The 20,772-nt window shown below is 48.3% G+C and overlaps 1 protein-coding gene across 3 annotated transcripts in view; it reads left to right on the top strand.

Annotated features, from left to right (window-relative positions):
• ITPR3 (inositol 1,4,5-trisphosphate receptor type 3) overlaps nt 1-20,772 on the top strand; it is a 665,728-nt gene that overhangs the window by 349,411 nt on the left and 295,545 nt on the right. For all 3 annotated transcript variants that reach the window (XM_066609086.1, XM_066609095.1, XM_066609083.1), the window contains 2 exons: nt 1,565-1,639; nt 1,823-1,948. In XM_066609086.1, the coding sequence (XP_066465183.1) occupies nt 1,565-1,639; nt 1,823-1,948 (201 nt within the window). The remainder of the gene's footprint in view (nt 1-1,564; nt 1,640-1,822; nt 1,949-20,772) is intronic.

Below are 20,772 nucleotides of genomic sequence, written 5' to 3'. Positions count from 1 at the left end.
ATTAAGAGTGATGGAGCACACATGTGCAGCAGCAGCTTTATTACCCACTACAGAAATGTAAAAGTCAAAATGAATCGTTTCAGCCTTTCTAGGTAAGAAGCGAATTATCTTGGAAAGGGGGTGACACATCACCTAGTTTGTTTTTTTTCAAATCAGATTTTTATTCAAATTTTACATTAGTACAGGGTAAGGTAACACAACATATGTCACAGCATACTTTACAGCAGGTGTTCTGATGTCCTGAACCACATACATAAAGAAGCGTGATTCAAAGCGTTGTAGCAAGCAAATGCAATTACGTACATCACAACCTGAGAGGCCCCGCCGGGCCCATAGGAGGCGTTGAGAGTGACATGAACATATTTTAAACTCTTGGGGGTAAGTGGGGGAGGAAAAGTAGGGGGGAGGGGAAAGGGAGGAGGGGGGGGGGTGGGAATAGGACTCTGATTACTGAGATAGAACGTCTAGGAGCCTCAGGTTACGCCATGGATGCCATATTTTTATAAATTTGTCATGTGTATTGTTCTGCCAGCTAGCCAGCTCTTCAAGGTTGTAGATCAAGTCGACCTTCTCCTTCCAGTGAATTAGGAGGGGGGGTGCCTCACCTCGCCAGTACACCGGAATCAAGGCTTTAGCCGCGTCAATCAAGTGGGCTATCAACCTATCTCTCAGTGGGTGAAACGTTTTAGATGGTCTCCACAAGAAAAGAATCTCAGGCGTAAGAACAAAGTTCTGTTTGATCTTACCCAGCACCATACCCACTCCCCTCCAGAAGGTAGCCAACTTCTACATCACCTAGTTTTTTTAACCCAACACTTCCCTTTATCAGTTAGGAAAGGTCATCAATGCCATAGCTCTACTGCCAAAACGGTAGTAATACAGAGCAAAAAGACAAACTAACAGATCAAAATGACATGTTTGGCTTGTCTAGTGTTAAAGGGGTTGTCCCGCGGCAGCAAGTGGGTCTATACACTTCTGTATGGCCATAATAATGCACTTTGTAATGTACATTGTGCATTAATTATGAGCCATACAGAAGTTATAAAAAGTTTTTTACTTACCTGCTCCGTTGCTGGCGTCCTCGTTCCCATGGAGCCGACTAATTTTCGCCCTCCGATGGCCAAATTAGCCGCGCTTGCGCAGTCCGGGTCTTCTGCAGTCTTCTATGGGGCCGCTCGTGTAGAATGCCGGCTCCGTGTAGCTCCGCCCCGTCACGTGCCGATTCCAGCCAATCAGGAGGCTGGAATCGGCAATGGACCGCACAGAAGCCCTGCGGTCCACGGAGACAGAGGATCCCGGCAGCCATCTTCAGCAGGTAAGTATGAAGACGCCGGACCGCCGGGATTCAGGTAAGCGTTGTGCGGGTTGTTTTTTTAACCCCTGCATCGGGGTTGTCTCGCGCCGAACGGGGGGGGGGGGTTAAAAAAAAAAAAAACCCGTTTCGGCGCGGGACAACCCCTTTAATAGTAAACCTTACGCTCACATGAACTAAAAGCAGCATAATTTTATCATCTGATATCTAAAATGTGCATTAAAACCATGATTTTTATTCTTCCCTTGACAGCATACAGAGAATCAGGAGGGATCAGGAAAACCAGCTGTGGAAAAGAGTAGTGAAAACTATCAAATTGTAAAAGAGGTAAATAAATCATTCAACTTGCAAATATGTAAAACAGCACTGCAATATAGTTTTATCTTGAGTTGTTGTGCTTCTTGTTATCAGTAAAAGTCATATAGGAGAATTACATGGCAACCATTTTTCACATGTGGATACCTGGAGTATTAAAATTTGAAAGTAAATTATAGTCTTCTATTTATTTAGATATTAGAAAGACTGAATAAAATGTGTGGTGTTGGTGAACAAGTTCGCAAAAAGCAACAGAGACTGCTTAAAAATATGGATGCTCATAAAGTGATGCTTGATCTTCTCCAAATCCCATATGAAAAGGTATGTTGTTATTTGATTGTAAAAAGCATTTAAAAAAACTGGTGCTGTATGTTATGTATCTATCTATCTATATGTGAAAGCCCTCACTGACTGGCTCACTACTAATTCTCTAAGTTCCCAGTGTCGTACAAACATGAAATGTGGCATGAGCATTCATTAGGTCCTAAATAGGAAAGATAAAGGGGTCACAACTCGATTTTTCAATGCTAATTGCAAAGGTATTGGCACCTCTATGTAATGTAACTTCCTGGTGCCGTACAAGCGAGATATTTGGCACAAGCATTCTTTACATCCTAAATAGGAAAAGTCATGGGGTCGCAACTCGAATATTCAATGCTAATTGCAAAAGTAAGTGCCCACGTATGTAATGTAACTTACCGATGTTGTACAAACATGAAATTTGGCACGATCAATCTTTTCGTCATATATAGGAAAATTAAAGGGGTCACAACTTGATTAATCAATGCTAAGTACAAAACTATTGGCACCCCTATGTAATGTACCTAATATAATTCTCTAACTTCCCGTTGTCGTACAAACATGAAATTCAGCACGACCATTCATTAGGTCCTAAAGAATAATCAAATTGTGACCACTTTACGTTTCTTAAATTCTAAGTGCCAAAAAAAAGTGACACCCCTTCCTCTATATAATGTACCTAATCTAATTTTTTTACTTTCCGGTGTCATAGAGACATGAAATTTCGTACAACCAATGTTTAGGGCCTAAAAAGAAAAAGTTACTTGATTGCAACTTGATTATTCAATGCTAATTGCAAAAGTTAGTGCACCCCTATGTAATGTAACTTCCTGCTGTTGTACAAACCTGAAATTTGGCAGGAGCATTCTTTAGGTCCTAAGTGGAAGGGGCGGCACATTCTTCAGAGGGACATTGGTACATGCAGCCTGAGGAAAATCTAATGCTCCTCTATGTGTATACATATTTTATTCCTCAGTTACTCTAAAGTAACCACAACTTCATAAAATTTTCCATGCGAACAACACGTAAACAAATTAACTTGGGAGAAGCCAGGTATATCACCTAGTTACATATATAACTGCAACAAAATAATAACAGACTTTCCACCAAATAAAGAATGTGGTTGATTTGCTTCTTGTTTACTTGATATCCACACATTGAGACTCTGTTCATATTTGCATAATTGAAATCAAAATAAAAATGTAGTAGAACCTTACATTTAGAATCCTACAATGGTAGAGTTGGAAGGGACTCAGTGCAGAATTCACTAAATCAAACCAGACAGATATTTGTCCAGCCTTTGTTTGAACACTTCCATTGAAGGAGAACCTGCCACCTCCCGTGGTAACCTGTTCCACTCATTGATCACCCTCACTTTTAGAAAGTTTTTTTTCTAATACCTAATTTGTGTCTTCTCCCTTTCAGTTTCATCCCATTGCTTCTAGTCTTCCCTTGTGCAAATGAGAATAGGCTTGATCCCTCTGCACTGTGACAGCCCTTTAGATATTTGTAGACAGCTATTAACTCTCCTCTCAGCCTTCTTTTTTGCAAGCTAAACATTCTTTTTGCAAGCTAAAAGATCCTTTAACCGTTCATAATAGGACATTATTTACGGACCATTCACCATCTTGGTAACTCTTCTCTGAACTTGCTCCAGTTTGCCTATGTCTTTTTTAAAGTGGGGTGTCCAGAACTGGACATAGTATCCCAGATGAGGTCTGACTAAGGAAGAATAGAGGGGGATAATGACTTCACGTGATCTAAACTCTATGGTTCTCTTAATACATCCCAAAATTATGTTTGCCTTTTTGGCTGCTGCATCACATTGTTGACTTATGTTCAGTCTATGATCTATTAGTATACCCAAGTCTTTTTCATATGTGCTGCTGCTTAGCCCAATTCCGCCCTTTCTCTATGTGCTTTTTTCCTTTTTCTTGTAGGAATTTGAATTTCCCTGCCCATGGGCGATTGTTCATTGCGTTACCTGCGACGATAATCCAGGCCGCGGGTAATGCAGTGAACGCTTTCCATAGTGTTGATATGGAAAGCGCAGCCGCGGCATCCACGAGCAGAGAATCATAGTGATTCTCCACTCGCGGGATCTAAATCGCAGCATGCCGTGATTTGCCGCGATTCTCCGCTGTTATCTGTCAGAAGGGCTCACCGCAGAGAACTGACAGTGCCCCCCCCCATCCTGTGGCAGAATATTGCAGGCGATATTTCACAATGGCCGTGGACAGAGGGCCTTAGTTGCCACCCACTATTCAACCTTTTCTAGATCTTTTTGAATACTCTTCCCTCTGTTCACTAGTGTTAGCTATCCCTAGCTTTGTGTCGTCAGCAAATTTGATCAGTTTCCCATCAATTCCCTCCTCCAGATCATTTATAAAAATGTTGAACAACACTGGGCCTAGGATAGAGCCTTGTGGTACCCCACTTAATACATTCTTCCAATTGGATGTGCAGCCATTTATGACTACTCTTTAAGTACGATCACTCAGCCAGTTGTGAATCCACCTAACAGTTGCCTTGTCAATCCCATATTTGGTCATTTTTTCAATAAGTATAATATGAGATACTTTGTCAAATGCTTTACTAAAGTCAATATATACTATATCTACCACATTTCCCTAATCAACTCAGTCGGTGATTCAGTCATAGAAGGAAATTAGATTAGTCTGGCATGACTTGTTTGTTACAAACCAATGCTGGCTCTGAATAATTACTCCATTTTCATCCAAGTGCTTGCATACATGCTGTTTAATAATTTGTTCATAGATCTTTCCCAGTATAGAAGTCGGGATCACAGGCCTGTAGTTTCATGGATCTACCTTCTTCCCTTTTTTGAAGATAGGGACAACATTTGCCCTTTTACAATCTTCTGGGACTTCTCCTGTGCTCCAGGAATTTTGAAAGAGTATGGCGTGTGGCTCAGCAATTCACTCCACTGCTTCCTTTAGTATCCTAGGATGTAATTCATCTGGACCTTGAGACTTGAATTCAATCAGGTTTGCTAAGTGTTCCCTCACCATCTCTCTGCTTATAGGTAGCGTGCATTCTTTTATTCCCCCAATAGCATAGGGAAGATCAGTTGATATTCCATCTACTTTCCAAGAGAAAACAGATACAAAATGGATTTTTAAAACACAGTATTTCGAGGCATGGTTTATTTGTGCAAAAGTGTGATTTTACTGTTCTTATTGGAGGAGCATATAATGTTGAGTGTGGCAAAAAGCCCTTTTAAAGAAATGAGAAATGTATTGGAACTACAAACTCAATACAGTCAAACCTCTAGTTTCATTGGTAATGCATCTGAAAATAATCAGCCAAACTTAAAGCCAATGAAACTCAAGGTAATTATTTCCATAGCAATCAATGTAAACCCATTAATTCGTTCTAGACATTCCAAAAAACACACCAAACCACATGGAATAGAGAATAAATATGGTTTTTAATCCCCAAAAAGTTGCCTAATATAGCTGTGTGTTATCTGTGGTGTTACATAGGACTGCAGGTGGCATCATTATCTGTCCTAAGAGTTATCACTGTGTTATATGTAATGTTACATAGGACTGCAGATGGCATCAATACTCACCCTTCAGGTGCTGTGGGGGTCTCCACCGCTGCTTTTGGAGCTTCTGGCCAGGCGCTTGTCAAGCCGGCAAATCATCTATTGCTAGTGACTGAGATTGAATTTCCCGCCTCCCAGCAAGAGATTGCTCTGATTGGCTGAATCAGCTGAGTGGCAGCCCTCTCAGCCAATCACAGCCAGCTGGCAAAACTAGAAGCAGCCAGAGAAACTAGAGGGGAAATTCTGGCTTGAAAAATCAGCAAAACCGGAAACCGGCAAAACTAGAAGATAACGAAACTAGAGATTTGACTGTACTCTTACTCCATTAGGACTTGATGAGTGTTTTTGGAAAGTCAGTTTGATTAAAATACAAATTAGAAATTAATAGTGCATAAAAAGTAGAGGAGGAAACAAAAGGGAAATTGAAACATGTTTTTTTTTTATCTTTATTGAAACAATTAACATTATTAAATATATATAAATATCAATCTATGTTCCACCTTTAGACTGTTAAAATTTCCCAATCCCACATTCTTTTATCATCTAATTAATTTTTAAAAACTAAAGCACTCCATAGTTCACACTGCATGGGATTTCTCCCTGCACATGAGTGATTCTATGCACTTATTTATTTTCAAACTTCCCACCGATATCACCAATTTAAAAACTCCTGCTCTAGCCATTCAGCTAATACCTGCTCTTCTCCGGAATGGTAGCGAGGATAGGAGAAGCCTCCACTATATCCCGGTAAGCCATGTTTAAACTTGGCACGTTTACAAAGCCATGTTTAAACTTGGCACGTTTACAGTAGATTTCACCCTGTGGCTGGTGTCATCTGCAATATCTGGCACATTGTGCCGCTTGCCGCACATGGCATCAGCCTTTATAGTGTATTATATAGCAGCTTGTTAATAGTGTCTATTTCTCCCCTACAGGGCGCGCTGTATGTGTTTCCGTGGTTGGTGGGGCATGTGATATGTAGCTGTCATTACCCACTCTTCACACACTGCATCATCCCTGACACAATGTATCCTTCTCTCCACACAATGAATCAATTTAACACGCTAGTGTTTCAGCTAACTGTAATGCTGGCCTTTCCGGCTGATGTGGTGTTAGCAGCAGGGTTCTCTGCTCTGCTCTCATTGAGTCAGCCTATGCAAATCACAACATCTGTTTCATATTTCCCTACACCCCAGCGGTTTCGATTTGTGTAGCAGGCTCCTCCACTCTGCGCACATTACATCATCCCCTACGCGAATAAGTAGAATGTTAAAGTGCTTAACATCTGTTTTCACGTTTGATGCTGTGTGTGTCTGTCAGCGCTATGTCCCACTAATCGAGATTATCAGATTTGGAATTTTCACTAGATAAAAGAATTAGTCTTCATCTGTTATTTTCTTTTAAATCAGTTAATGTCAATAGGAATGAATTTATATATGGGAATTAATTTATATACATTAATTTCACTGCATAATGGATATGTGCTCATAGAGAACAATAGGGCTCTATTGCACGTAATACGTACAGATGAGTGATCATGCTCGTTCGAGCATTAGCATACTCAAAAGTACTCGTTACTCGAGCGAGCACCACACGGTGTTCGAGAAAATTTTACCCTCTCCTCCCCACATGTTTAGCGGCATTTTTAGCCAATGAACATACAGGGAAGGCTTTGGCACCTCCTGCTAAGACACGCCAACCCTGTGCACGTCTATAGCAGTGATTGGCTGGCCAGATCAGGTGAGCTAAGATCATTAAAACTCAGGTAACCTGATGCTCGCCTCACACGGAAGCTGGATTAGCTTAGGGACAAAGCTGCTGTAAATGAGGGAGAGTGGTAGTGTGGGTTAGGAGTGTTTAGACAGGGATCCATCTGCAAAGAACCCAACAGTCCTTTTTAAGACTACAACTCCACTTTTGTGCATCATCAGTTTGGCTGCCTGGGACCAGTAGTGCGCACAAAGCATTCACAAGCATCCCGGCTGTATACTGAATACTGTTACCTGTTCTATACAGTATACTGCTACTGGTGTACACAGACTATATAGGAACTAACAAAACTCCTCTCATTTTTCATTTTTTTATTTGTTTTCGGCTTAAAGCATACGCAATGTTACCATGCGGTGGTTGCTGGTCCTCCCGGGGCAGCGGTGTGCGGGGTCCCGCGGTCGGGGCGCATCCCCCTGGCTTGTTGTCCGGCTGCCGGGGGCGCAGGTGCTTGGCCGGCGTGATGCTGGTGGCGCACGGCGCCGTGCACGCGCGCACTTGTGAGTGCTGCTGCCGTGCACGAGACCCTTTTTTATTATGTTCTGTTGGGAGTTGGCTGTCTCCCTCTCTCCACCCCTGGGTGGAGACTTTTGTTTAAAGGTCGGGCAGAGACCTTCAATCACTGCCAGTTTTTGGTTTCCCTCAGTGTGCTAGCTAGTCTGCCTCTTTTGGTCTCCTGCTTTTGTTAGCTTGTCTGCTATCCACCAGGTTTTTCCATCTGCCTCAGTTTGTTAGTATTTTTCAGGTTGGTCATTTACATCTGCCTTTCCTGTTGGTATTCTACCCTTTCCACCACCAGCGTCCCTTTTTCGGTCCCTAGTGAGATCAGGGACCGCCGCCCAGTTGCCTGCCTGCAGTTAGCCAGGAGTGAAGGCAAGCAGGCAGGGACAGGGGCTGTGGGTGAGATCTAGGGCCCCCGGGCTGGCGTATCAAGGGTAGTATACCATAACATAATAACTGTCCCTTAAAATTGCTCTCCAATGGAGGCCATGAGTACCCTCGCAAGTCAGTTGCAAACTAATGGTCAGACTGAGCAGAAGAACCAGTATTTAGTGCAATATTTACGGTTGTTTGCTAGCGAGAAGGCTCATCAGTGGGCAGAATTCCTGCCATTGGCAGAGTTTGCGCTAAGCAACCATACTTGTTCTTCCACGGGGGTATCTCCCTTCCTTTGTGTATATGGTCAGCATCCTCGCCTCCTTACAGCTATTTCTACACCATCTGCCTATCCTGCAGCTCATGGTTGTTACTGTAATCTACCCTGGATACTCCAGCCCGGGTTGCCCTGGAGCTTACCCGCAACTCCTTTCCCTGCCTACTTGCCTCCACTACTGACTAACCCCATGCGGGCAACTGGGCAGCGGTCCCTACGCTATCTAGGGACCGAGAAGGAACGCTGGCATACCTAGATGAAATGGGTAAAATACCGACAGGACAGGCAGATGATAAATACCAACACGAAACAATACTGATAGTACCGAGGCAGATGGAACAACCTGCAGATGGTAACAAAATAGCAGACAAGCTGACAGAGGCAGGAGACCTACAGATGCAGACTAGCTAGCAACCTGAGGGAAACCAATAACTGGCAGTGATTGCAGTCACTGACAGACTTTTAAACAGAATCCTCCGCGCAGAGGCGGAGAGAGGGATACAGCCAACTCCCTATAGCACATTAAAAGGTAGCTTGTGTATGGCAGCTGCACTCCCAGGTGCGCGCACGGCGGAGCCGGGGCCACCGAGCGCACGCACCGCGCTGTGAGCCACCAGCACCACGCTGGCCTCTGCACCTGCGCCCTCGGCAGCTGGACCACAAGCTGAAGGGACGCGCCCCGACTGCGGGACCCAGCACACTGCCGCCTCGGGAGGGGCTGCAACCGCAACAATGTTGCCACAGATGTGCTGCAGGGGGTATGGAAAGAAGTACACAAGAACCTGAAAGCAATGGGGGTTGGTATGCAGTTGCATAGTGGGAGGAGTCTGTCAGTATCTGAACCTTACAGGGTGGGACAGAAGGTATATTTGTCTTCTAGAAACCTCAAATTGAATGTTCCGTCTTTGAAACTGGCGCCTCGTTTTGTGGGTCCCTTTGTCATCACGCGTGTAGTAGATCCGCTTGCTTATGAACGTAATTTGCCAGCTACATGGAGGGTTCATGGGATTTTGCATAAGTCATTATTGAAACCTTTTGTCCCTTCGGTTTGTAAGCCTACTGAAGACAGCGCTTCACCAACGCGGTTACTGGAAAGGTCCACTTAACCACTCACATGTGGACAAGTGCTGGCAGGCAGGGACACTGCATCTCCCTAATGGCACATTGCGTTAACCTGATGGAGGCTGGCACCAAGTCTGACCCTGGGTCCACTCACGTGCCACCCACACTGAGGATTGCAGGTCCTACCTCGGTCATGGTTTCTCCGGCCTATTATGCCACCTCCTCCACCTCTCAATAACCATCTATGAGCACGTCACCTTCAGTCGGTAGCTTGAGACGCTGCAGCACTGCCAATGCAGGGGAACACTCTCCAAGGCCTTTGCCAGTTCTATGGCACCCCAGCCAGACTGTGTCACCACTCCCCAGTCTAGGCTGAGTAGGAGGGAACAGTGTAAAAAGATGGTGAGGGAGTACATAGCCGACTGTACCAACGTCCTCCGTGATCCGTCTGCTCCATACAACTATTGGGTGTCAAAGCTGGACACGTGGCACGGACTTGAACTGTACGCCTTGGAGGTGCTGGCCTACCCTGCCACTAGCGTGTTATCAGAGAGGGTGTTTAGTACTGCAGGGGGGATTATCACGGATAAGCGTACCCGCATGTCAACTGACAGTGCCGACAGGTTTACACTCCTTAAGATGAACATAGCCCAAATTTTCTTAGACTTCATGTTATGATCGTGTGGGCAGGCAAAGCACGGGACCCACACGATCGTGACCAAAGGGGACGCACACGGGTCATGCAACTGGCCCTAGCTACCGGGAGGTTGGCATGGCCCTACCTAAGCGGGGACATTGCCCCAATAAGGGCAGCCCAGCGGTCTTCGAATCTGGGCCCTAGCTGATCCTAGGAGCCACGCACCAGAACAGGATGCATTCACATGCCACATGATAGACCCAGAACACACCGCATACAACATGCAACCACTAGTAACAGATAGGAAGTTGAATATAAATACCAGGTATTAGTTGACATGTTGTACAATATGTTGAAAGCTAGCAGGCCACTTCACGGCTCCTGGTTATACTGCTAGTCCCTACACTAACCAGGAGTCCAGTGACACCGGACAGCGTTTACACCACACGCTGCAAAAGGACAGGACACAGATTGCAGGACACACAGCAAACTAACACAAAACTGACAGAATTTAAGCGTACAAACGGACATGAACCAAGTCACACTGCAAACCTCACCAGACAAGCATTCATGACTGCTCACCTTAGGGGCCATACAGACTGACCAGGGGCTGGGTTTATATGTGAGCACAGATCCAGGGGATTGGCTAGCAGACAGTACCACACCCAGCCAGCTCAATCATTAACCCTGAGAGTGCTGTGCTGCTGGAATCACAATAGTACATGTCTCAGCAGCACACGTAACACTTCTCTTCTCCACCGGTGGAAAGCAGCTTAACATAAAGTATCTTTAAGCTGGAACTGGAGAACCATGCACCCTCTATCACCCCAAAAAAGGGTAGAAGTAGCTTGGTCTATCCTTCTCTGATCTTCCTCCTCCTCCTCCTCCTCCTCCTCCTCCTCCTCCTCCTCCTAAATCAGCATGTCAGCACGCTGAACAGCCAATTCTTCAGCAAGAAGGGCCAAAAGGCTCTGTAAAAGCAATTTTTCTTGTCCGTATCATTGGGGGACCCAGCCAGACCATGGGATATAGCCACTGCCACAAGGAGGCGACACTAAGCAAAAGTGTTAGCTCCTCCCATCAGGCTATATCACCCCTGCAGGCACTCAGCTAATTAGTTTTTAGCTTAGTGTCTAGCAAGGAGGCAGACATGTCAGGTCCAGGAGGACGTTATGGCGGGCATACGGGGAGTCAGGGCTTTTCCCTGGCTTTCCTGTACTCCTGGGGAGGGCGCAGGCAGAGGGTGTCTCCACCACTATGCGGCGCCCTACCCAGCGAAGAAAAGGTAGCACGACCCTGCCTATGTGCATTGGCGTCGTTGGCCCGCCAGCAATAGGGTTCCCCCCTCTGGAGCAGCGCCCCTCTCAGACGGCGAGTGCAAGGGGGAACACTGCTGGAGCGCAGAAAGGGGAGTAGGAGCGTACCCGGGTGGAACAGAGCGGCACCTCAAACCCCCTTCAAGTCTGCGGTTGGCTGCCAGGACCCCGTTCAGAGGACCCCCACCAGATTGCAAGGCTTCAGGTGTCGTAGGTCCTTCACCCTCCTCTCTCCTTCTCTCCACCCTCTAACTCACCCAGGCATGTGCTTATGCCCCCCTCCCTCCTGTTTCCCCCCCCCCCCCCCTTTTCCCTTCTGTACATTAAGGGATTGGGGGCTGGGCTCTTACCGGCAGGGCTGGGAGGGGGAGGATGCTGCTGCTAGCCATTGGAGTCCTGCTGCGGACGGCGGCGGGCGGCGGCGGTACGCACGCTCCTGCGGCTGGTCTGCACACTACAGTCTGCAGAGTGAGCTGCGGCGCCCGGGGGGCGGGGCGCCGGCCGCGGGGATGCTTTTGTGCATTGTACATGGCACTTCCGGTGATGCGGCGGGACTTCCAGTGCATTCCATGCCCACCTCGCTTGGCTGGTCTGCACTCTACAGTCTGCACAGTGAGCTGCGGGGATGCTTTTGTGCGTTGTTCAAGCCACTTCCGGTGACGAGGCGGGACTTCCGGTGCAGGCCATACCCACCTTGGACGCGCGGGGCATTTAAGGAGGTGGCCAGCAGGGAAAATGGCCGCTCACAGTAACAGGACAGCAGTTCCCCAGCTTTTGCAGGAACTGCTCCCCAGTGAGTCGCCCAGGTATTTCCAGTGGCATTTACTACAGCCAATCGGCAGCATTTGTCATCCACATCACCAGGCTCCAGCAGCACCAGTCACCTGCAGAGACAGTCACCTGCAGAGACAGTCACCTGCAGAGACAGTCACCTGCAGAGACAGTCACCTGCAGAGACAGTCACCTGCAGAGACAGTCACCTGCAGAGACAGTCACCTGCAGAGACAGTCACCTGCAGCGACAGTCACCTGCAGCGACAGTCTCCAGCGGCGGCAGCTTCCAGTGTCGGTACCACCGAGAAGGCCGCTGGGACCCAGAAGCTCCAGCTGGGCCAGAACAGCCGCAGGACGGGGTAAGCCCTGCCAAGGCAGCTCTCCCCTGTGTTGTTTCCCCCCCTGCGGGTACTCGCTTGCAGCAGTACACGGAGACACCCTACCCCTATTCCCACCACCCCTTGCGGTTATATATAGGTGTGGATTGCGTCATGTCTGACCCTAGACCAGAGGGTTCCAGTCAGGCTATGGGGAGGGCGAAGTTTTATGCGTGCACGTTGTGCAGCGCTAAGTTCCCCAGTGGTCAGGCGGAATCCCGCTGTGTAACCTGTATCCCAGTGCGATCGGCTCCAGGGACCCCAGTGCCCCCCGCCGCCCCTATAGAGCAGGTAGCCGAGCCTGAATGGGCTAGATCCCTGGCCGCAGCAGTGTCAGGACTAGCCAGCTCGTCGGCAGCAATATTGCGCCGTTTGGAATCCGATTCGGAGGTGTCCTCCCCGGAGCGTTCGCGGGGAAGGTCACACAAGAGGCAGAGATCCCGCAGCTCTGAAAGGGTTTCCCACAGGTCTCGTCGGTCCAGAAGGTCGTCCAGATCCTCTAGGTCGCGCCACTCTAGAGAGTCTTTTCACGCTCCTCATGGTTCCAGGGGAACATCCCGGATGTATCCTAGGTCCAGGGAAGATTCTAAGCTGTCTCGGCATACAGGGAGGTCGGTTAGGTCCCATCCGGACCTCTCACGGGCCTCATGCTCCTCAGCCTCTCAAGCGGTAGACCAGGATCGGCCTCCGCACGGTTTTTCGGGGGGTAGTAGCGATCTGGAGGAGGAGGAAGGATCCGCTGTGTCATCTTTGTCAGACCTAGATGATGAACAGGTGTCCAGGCTGTCCACTTTAATGGACAGCTTGGTGTTAGCAGTGAAAGACACGCTGCAGGTAGCCGAGACTCCAATCGAGGTACCACAAGCTACCGTATCATTTAAACGGCAGAAACGCATTCACCAAACATTTCCTTTCCATCAGGATTTTGAAGAAGTCCTGGGGAAAGAATGGGAGAGTCCGGACAAACGTTTCAGGCAGCCAGGTAAATCCTGGGACGCCGCCTATCCTTTTTCAGAGGATCTAGTCAAAAGCTGGTCGGTGCCTCCGGTGGTAGACCCGCCAGTATCGCGCTTATCAAGGAGCACGGTGTTGCCTTCAGCTGAGGTTGCGGTTCTAACCGACACGCAGGATAGAAAACTTGATGCATTGGCGAAGACCACTTTTCAGGCGGCAGGCACCGCCTTGCGACCCACCTTCGCTTCAGCCTGGATGAGCAGGGCGTTGGTGGCATGGGAAAAACAACTACGCAAGGATATTTTGGCAGGCGCCCCACCCAGTGAGCTGTTAGATGTCACTGAAAAGATCATACAGGCAGGAAGATTCGTCTGCGCGGCGAGTTTGGATACAGCCAAATTTGTTGTACGCGCATCAGCAGCGTCCGTGGCTAAACGGAGGACGCTATGGCTGAAAAACTGGTCAGCGGATGCATCATCTAAAGCGGTTCTGACGAAACTGCCATTTGAGGGCAAGAGACTGTTTGGCCCAAAGCTCGACGATCTAATTAAGGACGCTACGGGAGGGAAGAGTACGTCTCTCCCGCAAGGGGCTGGAAGATCAAGAAAGGCGCCATCTAGGAATAAATCCTTTTTTCATTCCTTTCGGCAGGTTACATCCCGGCCCACAACAGGACAGTGGACGCAGCCAGAAAGTGCCCCAGCAGAGCAGAGGAAGAATCCTTCCTTTAAGACCAGGCCAGCCTGGCGAGCTCGCTCCAAGGCACCTAGGGACGCGAGGACAGGAGTATCAGCATGAGGGTCTTCTCCCACCCGCTATTCACAGGGTAGGGGGCTGGCTTTTCCGGTTCCAGGATGTACTGGCACACTGGAACAGGTCGCAGTGGACGTTGGACCTGGGAATCCCCGAAACGCCAGGGGTTCGCCTTGCCCTGAGATGGTGGACAAGTCTCTGGAGAATCCAGGGGGGGTCGGTCACTGTTTCTCAAGAGGTAAGGAGGTCCAGCAATCCTGGTGGCTCCGGATTGGCCGAGGCTAGTAGGGTATCCAGACCTGATCGAAATGCTGGCCGATGCTCCATGGCCACTCCCAGAACAGGAGGACCTACGATCACAAGGACCAATCTTCCACCCGAATTTAAGGTCTCTTCGTTCGACGGCCTGGCTGTTGAGACCACGATATTAAAGAAACGGGGATTCTCGGAAGCAGTTATCCGAACTATGGTCCAAGCCAGGAAGCCGACATCATCGAGAATTTATTACCGCGTATAGAGACGCTTCTTCAGCTGGTGTGAAGACCGCCAGATACATCCCATGCAATTCTCACTAGCAAACATTCTAGCGTTTCTACAGGCTGGACTAGAATTATGGCTGAAGTTAGGTTCACTAAGAGGGCAAGTATCAGCCCTTTCAGTGCTGTTCCAGAGACCTATCGCTAGTAGGTTGGCGGTGCAGACTTTTCTTCAAGGGGTCGCACATACGTCACCCCCGTTCAGGCCACCTACTCCGGCATGGGACCCGAATTTGGTGCTGGATGCTTTGCTATCACACCCTTTTGAACCACTCAGGGACGTACCCCTGAGACTGCTATGCTGGAAAGTGGTCTTTTTGGTGGTGATCACGTCTATACGGAGAGTATCCGAATTAGCTGCACTGGTCGAACCGCCCTTCCTGACTTTCCACCAAGATAAGGTGGTGCTGAGACCGGTTCCGGGTTTCCTACCAAAGGTAGTATCAGCATTTCACCTTAATGAAGATATTGTACTTCCATCGTTTTGCCCGGTACCGGGACATGTGAGAGAGAGAGCACTGCAGCGGTTGGATTTGGTAAGGGCCCTACAAATTTATGTAGCAAGGACCAAAGACTTTCGGAAGACAGAGACTCTGTTCATAATCCCGGAAGGGCCGCGTAAGGGTTCTGCGGCCTCGAAGGTGACCATCTCGAGGTGGATTCGGTCGCTAGTGACTGAGGCTTATCGAGCCAAGGGGAGGTCACCACCATTCCGGATAACGGCCCACTCTACAAGGGTGGTGGGGGGCTTCCTGGGCGGTTCAGCATGGAGCCTCAGCATTACAGGTATGTAAGGCAGCCACTTGGATGTCCCTGCATACATTTGCGAAATTCTATAGGGTCCATACATATGCGTCAGTGGACGTTGCATTGGGTAGAAAGGTTCTACAGGCGGCAGTCCCCTGACTGCTGGGGACCCCTTTTTTTTCTGGGAATTCCCACCCTTTTATTTCCAGGACTGCTTTTGTACGTCCTTTGGTCTGGCTGGGTCCCCCAATGATACGGACGAGAAACGAATATTTTTGGTATAACTTACCGTAAAATCTTTCTCGTCGCGTTCATTGGGGGACACAGCACCCTCCCAAGGATTAATTTCGTTATAGCAGGGCAGAACCCTTTGGTCTCGGGTCACAGATGACGAGATATATATCCAGAAGACTGGTATGTCTTTACTTGGTTTACGTTAAAGTGTAAATAATTTTTTTGTGTACTCCCACTGGCTGTTCCTACTGCTTGCATACAAACTAATTAGCTGAGTGCCTGCAGGGGTGATATAGCCTGGTGGGAGGAGCTAACACTTTTGCTTAGTGTCGCCTCCTAGTGGCAGTGGCTATATCCCATGGTCTGGCTGTGTCCCCCAATGAACGCGACGAGAAAGAGATTTTACGGTAAGTTATACCAAAAATATTCGTTTTTCAGAGGGCTGCCTCCAGGCTCTGTCAAAACATTTTTTTCTGAGGGCCACCTCCAGGTTCTCGCCCCCAATTTTGAAGAGGTTCACCACTAGAGTTCAGCAAACGTGCTGGTTCCAGCTTCATATGCCCACAGAGTCCACAAATGTATCCCAGCACAGTGTCCAGCTATCTGACACCGAGACAGAATGAATTGTTCTGGTTTGGCCACTCTAATTTCTTTCTGGTTAACAAGCCCCTCTGGGAGAGGCAGGGGCTGGGACGGGCGGTAGCTTGCCTGATGGTGGACCGCCACCTGGATCCTATTAAGCAAGTACGAGCTCTGTTAAATAAAGATTTCAGGTTTTCACCTGCACTCTGGGTAAACAAATCTTTCAGGGGTACACCTATGCTCTTGGTAAACAAATTTTTAAGGGTTTCAACTGCACTCTTGGTAAACAAATCTTTAAGGCCAGCTGCACACGGCCGTGACGGGCTCCACCGCGAAATTCCGCGGCGGAGCCCGTCACGGCGCCCCCCAGGAGACCCCATACTTACCTGCGGATCCGGAGTCCTCGCTCCCGCATGACGCTTCCCCGCCCACTTCCGCCGCGTCACGTGACACGCCCACCGCGTCACATGACACGCCCACCGCGTCACATGACGCGGCCGGCCGCGTCATATGACGTGGCTGTGGTGGGCGGGGAAGCGTTTTCACGCTATCTTCCGCTGTGCTACAGCGGAAGATAGCGTGAACGGACGGCTTCCATTGACTGCAATGGAAGCCGTCTGCGCGTACACCCGCGGCAAATAGAGCACGCCGCAGGTGAGGACGGGTGAATTCATGGTGCGGAATTCCGCAGTGGAATTCCGCACCGTGAGCACTGAGCTATTAGGTTCAATAGAACGTAATAGCTGTGGGCAACGCAACGGATTTCCGCCGCAAATTACGCGGCGGAAATCTGTTCGTGGGAAGGAGGCCTAAGGGGTTCAACTACACTCTTAATAAACAAATCTTTCAAGGGTTCACCTATACTCTTGGTAAACAAATGTTTCAGGGGTTCAGGTGCACTCTGGGTAAAAAAATCTTTTGTTTTAGAATGGGTTGTTGAATTGTGGAGATGTGTAGAAGTACTGGCATCTGAGTCCCCTTTATGCTCATGAAATTTTGTGGCGGAGGTGGCATGGGATTGGAATTATGATCAAACGCTAATTTATCAGCAATTCTCATGAGCATCGTGGGCTATCGCCAACAATTTTAAAGAGGGTCGCTGCCAGGCCCTGCCAACCCTCTGCAGTGTGTGTCTCCTGTTCTTCCTCATCCAATACGCGCTTATAAATAGACATGAGGGTGGTGTGGCTATCAAGCAACGGTGTGGCATGAGGACAGCTGAACGCTGCCCTGGGGAAAATTTCAGTACGCTGTGGACTACTGAGTAGGTGAAGGGCTGCGCCTTACCCTGTCTGGGAAAGGGACTGCTGGACTCTGTGCTGGGAAAAATTTCAGTACGCTGTGGACACAGGTTCGTGCCTGCATCCTGGGGGGATTGGACAGCAATGCCAGCATGTAACACAAGAGAAGAGGCAGTGGTGTCACCTGCAGGCAGTGATTGTCTTTCATTCCATCTAGTGTGGTGCTTAGCTAAGATGTGCCAGCGCGTGTGCCTTACTGATTATGGTCTGGCCCAACTAAATTGTTAGGGGGGTGACCACCAGGCTCTTGCCCACAATTTGGCTTAATAGTGCAACCTGTGAGCCTCAGATGCATCCATGCACGCTGCCCCTGCTGTTCCCTATCCATATCTGTCGTGTTTCCATCACTTTCTGATGTTTTCAGGTACCGTATTTTTCGCCTTATAAGACGCCCCGGTCTATAAGACGCACCCCCGTTTTAGAGCGGGAAAATAGGGGGGAAAAAATCATTGCTCCCCTCCCCCGGCTATCTGCGGCGCTGCTGCACGCTGTCGCTCCCTCCTGGTCCCCAGCAGAGCATTGCTTTCTGGACGCAGGGCTTGAAATCCCCGCCTCCAGAAAGCTAATACTGTGATTGGCTAACACACGCCGTCAGCCAATCACAGCCATTCAATGACATCATTGAATGGCTGTGATAGGCTGAAGGCGCACGTGTGTTAGCCAATCAGGCAAGCCCCTTCCAGTGCTTGGCTATAAGTGATTTTGCAGTCATTAGGGCATGACCCCACAAGTACCTGGTGTTCGATGGATATCTGTCCAAATCAGCTAATAACAGAATCAGTTTAGCGACTCTAACGATGCGGATCTTTAACACATCATCTAAAAGGTTGAGAATGGACACCCAGTAGTTCTTTATTTTGGGACAAGCCCAAAATATATGGGTAAGGGTACCCCTCTGACCACATTCTCTCCAACATCTGTCATTGTTGTTATGAAATTGGATAGCTAGTAAGCTCGGGGTGAAGTACCACCTCATGTTTATTTTCATTTGTGTTTCTAAAATACCTAAACCTTTGGTGGAATTACACGCCATTTTGTATGATTTTTCCCATACCTCGATAGGCAAAACCTCTCCCAGCTCTTTTTCCCAACTAAGCATATGAGTCTTTTTGGATAATCTATTGTTCCCTGACAGAATGTCGTAAAAGTATCTGGTCTCCGATTTTCCCTCTATGGGTTCTGTTGTAATTTTGTTAAGAATTTCAACAGGAATTCTCACGTTATATATGGGAAATTTTTTAGAAAATTTTTGATTCTGGAATAATTGAATAGTTCTTTCTGGGGTAGGTAAAATTTGGAGCGAAAAATTTCGAATGGTTTTATCTAGTCTCCGATTAGTAGATCTTCCAGCTTCGTTACCCCCTTTTCTCTCCAGCTTTTTAGTTCTAAGTCCAGGATAAATAAGCTTAGAACTTCAAAAGGTAGGAGGGGACGCCTATTAGTATCGTATGTAGCAGCTTTCCTTGTAAGTTCTTTCCAGACCCCCCAAAAAAGTACCACGAAGGGGGGGGGGGGGGTCAAGTCTTTATCGAGAATTCTCAACCCTGGAAGGTCAGACATTTCTTCTAGTGACACAGCTAATAGTAGTGAGTTCCCTGTAAGAGAAGTAGCAGATTTTTTTTTCCATGCCCACCCAGGCCATTGTGGCCCTATTTTTTTTCCAGCATCTAATTTGATTCAATATAGTGGCTTAGAAGTATTTTTCTAAATTGGGTAAATCCCCTCCCCCATTTCTGCGGCGCATGGCTAAAGTTGACAGAGCCAAACGTGGCCTATTACCCTTCCACACAAACCCAGATAATTGTTTCTGTAGCTTTTTAAAGGTATTATTAGTGGGATTGGCAAGACTCAGGAAAATCTTGCCAAAGATCTTATATCTTTTCATTTATAAGTCATTATCCTGCCCAACCTTCTGGATTGATTCTAATAAGGGCATATAATTAATTATTTCTAATTCAGCTGACAAAGATATACCCATATATGGGATACTATTAGAGATGAGCGAGCACCAAAATGCTCGGGTGCTCGTTACTCGAGACGAACTTTTCGCGATGCTCGAGGGTTCGTTTCGAGTAACGAACCCCATTGAAGTCAATGGGCGACCCGAGCATTTTTGTATATCGCCGATGCTCGCTAAGGTTTTCATTTGTGAAAATCTAGGCAATTCAAGAAAGTGAATTCTCGCCGCGGGACCCGACCCAAGAGCCTGCAGGGACGAGCGCGTACTCACCCGCGCCTGGCGGCCCCGGCTCTTTCATGTGCCGGCGCATGCGCAGACCGGAGCCAGCGGCCGGGTGAGTGTGAGCCCCGCACAAAAATAGGACATGCCGCGGTGTGTTTGCCGCGCGAAATTTCGCACGGCCAAACCACGGCCGTCTGCATAGGAGTGCGTATTATAATGCACTCCTATGCAAACTTTCAGTGGCGGAAATCCCGCGGGAAAAAACGCCGCGGGATTTCCGCTGTGTGCAGGCGGCCTTAAGCCACAATAGCGGCAAGAGTGGGGCCCCTCCCAACAACTTTTACTTCTGAAAAGCCCTCATTAGCAATGCATACCTTAGCTAAGCACCACACTACCTCCAACAAAGCACAATCACTGCCTGCATGACACTCCGCTGCCACTTCTCCTGGGTTACATGCTGCCCACCCCCCCCCCCCACGACTCAGTGTCCACAGCGCACACCAAACTGTCCCTGCCCAGCCTTCAGCTGCCCTCATGCCACGCCACCCTCATGTCTATTTATAAGTGCGTCTGCCAGAGGAAAAGCAGGCACACACTGCAGAGGGTTGGCACGGCTAGGCAGCAACCCTCTTTAAAAGGGGCGGGGCGATAGTCCACAATGCTGTACAGAAGCAATGAGAAATCCAATCCTGTGCCACCTCCATCTGGAGCTGCACACGTGGGCATAGCAATGGGAAACCTATGTGCCACACACTATTCATTCTGTCAAGGTGTCTGCATGCCCCAGTCAGACCGTGTTTTTTTATAAATAGTCACAGGCAGGTACAACTCCGCAATGGGAATTCCGTGTGCACCCACAGCATGGGTGGCTTCCTGGAACCCACCGGCTGTACATAAATG

Source organism: Eleutherodactylus coqui, chromosome 1 (assembly GCF_035609145.1).
Source record: "Eleutherodactylus coqui strain aEleCoq1 chromosome 1, aEleCoq1.hap1, whole genome shotgun sequence".
NCBI lineage: Eukaryota > Metazoa > Chordata > Amphibia > Anura > Eleutherodactylidae > Eleutherodactylus > Eleutherodactylus coqui.
This window is presented reverse-complemented; position numbering and strand designations above follow the sequence as displayed.